This window comes from Corylus avellana, chromosome 3, assembly GCF_965113065.1.
Source record: "Corylus avellana chromosome 3, dhCorAvel1.hap1.2, whole genome shotgun sequence".
In the NCBI taxonomy this organism is placed as follows: Eukaryota; Viridiplantae; Streptophyta; class Magnoliopsida; order Fagales; family Betulaceae; genus Corylus; species Corylus avellana.
Window position 1 is genome coordinate 13,601,514 of NC_142492.1, and position 4,131 is coordinate 13,605,644.

At 35.2% G+C, this 4,131-nt stretch overlaps 1 protein-coding gene across 1 annotated transcript; it reads right to left on the minus strand.

The window, feature by feature from the left end:
- Positions 1-552: 552 nt before the first annotated feature.
- Positions 553-2,489, minus strand: LOC148586825 (arabinogalactan protein 41-like). The gene is made up of 2 exons (XM_088514798.1): positions 2,189-2,489; positions 553-899 (listed from the first exon to the last, which is right to left on the minus strand). Exons 1-2 carry the CDS (start codon positions 2,310-2,312, stop codon positions 811-813), a joined length of 213 nt encoding a protein of 70 aa, XP_088370924.1. The 5' UTR covers positions 2,313-2,489; the 3' UTR covers positions 553-810.
- Positions 2,490-4,131: the final 1,642 nt, after the last annotated feature.

Consider the following 4,131-nt stretch of genomic DNA (forward strand, 5'->3'; position numbering starts at 1 on the left):
GCGCGTTGCTTTCCTCTTTTTGATACATCCATTTCTCATTTTAGTGCCACCAATGTAGCTTAGTGCTTATTGCTGAAGCACAGCGCTTAAGGATCTGGGAAATGCATTCTTATTAGATGCTCTTTATGAACTTATATCATGGGCTTATCTCTTCCAAATTGAGCTTAATCCAGCTACCCCAAAATACTTTTATCGGGTGACAATAATGCATTGATTCCGGTTAACCCTTTCATTTTAACAGTAATAATCACTCGATTTTAAAAAATTAGGATTTAAAAACGTAGAAAAATCAGTATCTTTAAATCGCAGGTAAGAAAGTGTATTTTTAAAAGTGCATAATTTTGAAGTATAATTGCAATTTTAAAAGTCAAAGATGAGATTTTATCATACACCTAATTGCTTTTTTAAAAATCGTGTTTTCAAATCGCTAGTTATAAATCGCATGTTTTGAAATTAATCCTTCAACTACGAAAAATGCCTTTTTTTTTTTTAAAAAAAAAAAAAAAACTATGAAAGCAGGGTGATAACAAGGCAATCCCTGATGAAGAAATGGAAAAGAATCTTTTAGAGAAGAGGATGAATTAGAGTGGCACCAATAGAGTAACAACAACATTGGCAACAGCCAAGTTTCCCAACAACAACAAATCTGTCAAAAGTCAGAACACTACTACATACAAAGCCAAACCCCATCACATAAAAAAACAAAAAAAAAAATTCAAAATTCAAACACACATTCCAAGCCGTCCACTACCTCGTTTCCTCCGTACACCTAAATCCCATTCCATTTTCATGTCAAAAAGTAGAAGCTCTCTAGGGCATGTCCGCGGCATGAATCAGGTACGTGAGCACCAAGGCCAACAACATCAGCACACAAGCAATCCCTTGGTCGATCGACGCCCCTACACAACACCCAAATTATCAATCAATCACCACTTCACATCAATCCTCCAAAAATCATTATAGAAATACATTAATCAAATCCAAGAAAGAAGGAAAATATATAGAAGATGAGTCATGATTCAGAGCATGCCTGGCGTGCTTCAACAGTGAAGCACGCCAGGTTAAATTTTTTTTTTTTTTTTTTTTTCAAAAAAATTAAAATAATAAAATAATAATAATAAAAAAAAAATCACAGCCAGCGTGCTTCACTGTTGAAGCACGCTGGGCGTGCTCAATATCTTTACCCATAGAAGATACAAGGTAATGCCTAACACACCTGCAAATCTAATAATATAAAACTAGCGAGTTAATGTTTTATAAAATAAAATTTGGATCAAATTAGGTCAACCCAATTTTACACCATTAATATAGAGGTCAATTTGGAATCACCCCGCTTTACCTAATTCGTATTAAAATAAAATATTTTTTATTTTTACCATTAAGAAATTAAAACCTTCGGTCTCATCCTAATTGTAAAGATATATCTTTGGTAATTTAATTCATTTTTCATTTTTATGATTGATAATTATTGTGTCAATATCATAGGACGATATTTTTATGCTTAATAATTGAAAATTTTGTTATTTAAACTGATTATGCATATTGGGTTGGGTCAACCCAACCCATCTTATTTATTAAATGAGTTACTACGAAAGTTATTCATTTGATTAAATAAGTCGGATTCGATTAACCCATATAGTCTTATATGATCCAAACACGACACCTAGCCACAATTGTACCCCTAATGACACCCCTTCAAAATTATTGAAAAACACACCTCTCTCAAAATCATCATCAAACAATTAAAAAAATACAATATTTTCAAAATCCTTTTCAAAATTCAAAACTATTATAAAAATACCCATAATTGTTCCATGGCTTATCTTGCACAATGTGATAAAATCACAGGTCCAATAATAACAAAAAAGTGACTAAGAGATTCTATATTCTAAATAATTATTTTCTTCAAATCTTCAAAAATCAGATCCACATTACAATAAACCAATAATTGAATTTTTTTTTTTTTTGAAAGAATATCAACAAAATTTGTGATCGATTAAAAGTAAAGCCTACATTTACCAAAACCATTACAATTTTAGATATGCATCAGAAAACCATCATTGATTTTTTTTTTTTAAAAAAAAAAAATTAAAAGTGAATAAAAATGCCAATTAATAAAAAAAAAAAAAAAAATTCTCTAGATTAAATTCATAAGATTTCGAGAGAAGGAGAGAGACAGAGATCTAACCGTCACTGGTGGGGGTAGGAGCGGGAGCGAGGGACTGAGCCTGAACGGCAGGCAAGAAAAAAACAACAGCAAAAAGGGCAGCGGCCATCGCCACAACTCCGAAAGACATCCTAGAAACCGCCATTTATCCTTCCGCTAATGTTCCTTCGAATTCCTAACAAACCAAGCCCCACTCTCTCTCCCTCTCGCAATGACCAATTTAGCTCGGCGGAGGGAGCCGAGCCAAGCCGCGCAGAGAGAGCGAAGCGGTTGAGCAAGCGACCGGCGGTGACGGCGATGAAATGGAGGGTAGGAGGAGGGGTTTTGGAAAAGTTGTTATATAGTGGTGGGGAAGAGAGAGGAAGTACCGGTAAAACCGGTAAACGGGAAAATAAAATGTGGGGTCCAGAGGTGCGAAGGCGCATGTTTCGCAGAGAGTACTGGTGAGGCGGTGAGGCCACGTGAAATGTGACCGTCCGGTTCTTGGGTTTGACAGTTTGTGACCCCCTCCTTCACTGGCGCCATATGCTGCGTTTCTGATTCGTCCACCTGTTCTCCTCCTTTTTTTTTATTTTTTTTTATTTTTTTATTTTTATTTTAAATTTTTTTTTTATTATTATTTTTTTTCAGGTTAGAATATCCCTTTTTCTCTTTCCTTTTGATAAAAAAGTTACTAAATTAATTTTCTGTGTTTATGGTTTGAAAATGAACTTAATTTGATGACTCCAAATAATTTAATTAGAGCGTTATAAAATGGATTGGCGGGTCAACCCGATAACCATAAACTCGAATTCGACTTGTTTAGCAAAACGGGTTAGACCCTCGAACCCGAACACAACCTGCAAATAACTTGCCACGACCTCATTGACCTGTTTAATAAATAGGTCATAAATGAGAATACCCATTTAGACTTGAAAGCGATCCGTTTGATCTTACTTAACACAACCATTTGACCTGTTTCAATCTGAACACAACCCGTTAAGCGGGGTCAACCCGTTTATGATCCGAACCCATTTATCTAAACAACAGCTTGCACAACAAATACAACATCACCTGCATACCATGATTGCAAACTACTCAGCACTGCTTTTGAGTCTTTAGTTAGTTATTTGTATCGACTCAAAAAAAAAATAATAATAATAATAAAATTTAAAATCGTTATCAAACGAGGCTAAAGCCTTGATTTGGCTGGGATGTAGAAATTAAAATGCTATGACTGCCAGTTGTGTCAAAAGAGGCATATGTTGAATATTAAAAGTCAAGATTGGCTTACTTAAGAATTGATTGGTTGCCAAGGTGGAATTGGTTCTAGTTTCTCTGGTCGTTATGCTTTAAGAATTGCCAAGAACTTCCACCACAGACAACAAATGCCAACAAACATCCTGTTGGATTCAAGCCGATCCACAATTCTTTTCTTTTTCAAGGGGCCAACCAACATATATACAATCTTCATTTTCATATTCAAACAACAATCTATTAACAAGAACTTCATATGAGTATTGCTATTTTTTTTTTTTTTAAAAAAAAATCTTTCAAGTAGAATTGAAATTTTAGAACTAAGATACAAGTACACATGGTCTACAGGGAATTGTTACACATCATGAGAATAACTTCAATAAGGTTGTGGCAACAAACTCACCCCTTTGTGCCCACCAATCAAGATGTCACCTATGCATGGAACACAATAAGAAAAAAAAAAAAATATAATCACTTGATTATATCAAGTTTAATTATATTTTTTTAAAAATAAATAAATTTAGAGGATGATAGCAACCCAAGGCCACCCCAGAGAGAGGTGGGGGGTGGTGGCGCCACCACTGCCCACCTCTGGGGTGGCTAGAGGTGACCTGCGAGCCACCTCGGCCACATTTGGGGTGGCCGAGGGTGGCGCGTTGTGTTACGAACCTAAGTTCGCAACGTAATAAATTAGGTTCTAAGGGAACTTAGATGTTTCGAACACAAGT

What these genes read in the sequence shown, in the direction of transcription:
- LOC148586825 (XM_088514798.1), bottom strand. Translation starts at nt 2,312, where the DNA reads ATGGCGGTTTCTAGGATGTCTTTCGGAGTTGTGGCGATGGCCGCTGCC. An exon ending in TCCTACCCCCACCAGTGACG is followed by an intron (nt 900 to 2,188) that starts GTTAGATCTCTG and finishes GGTGTTGTGTAG; the next exon opens with GGGCGTCGATCGACCAAGGG.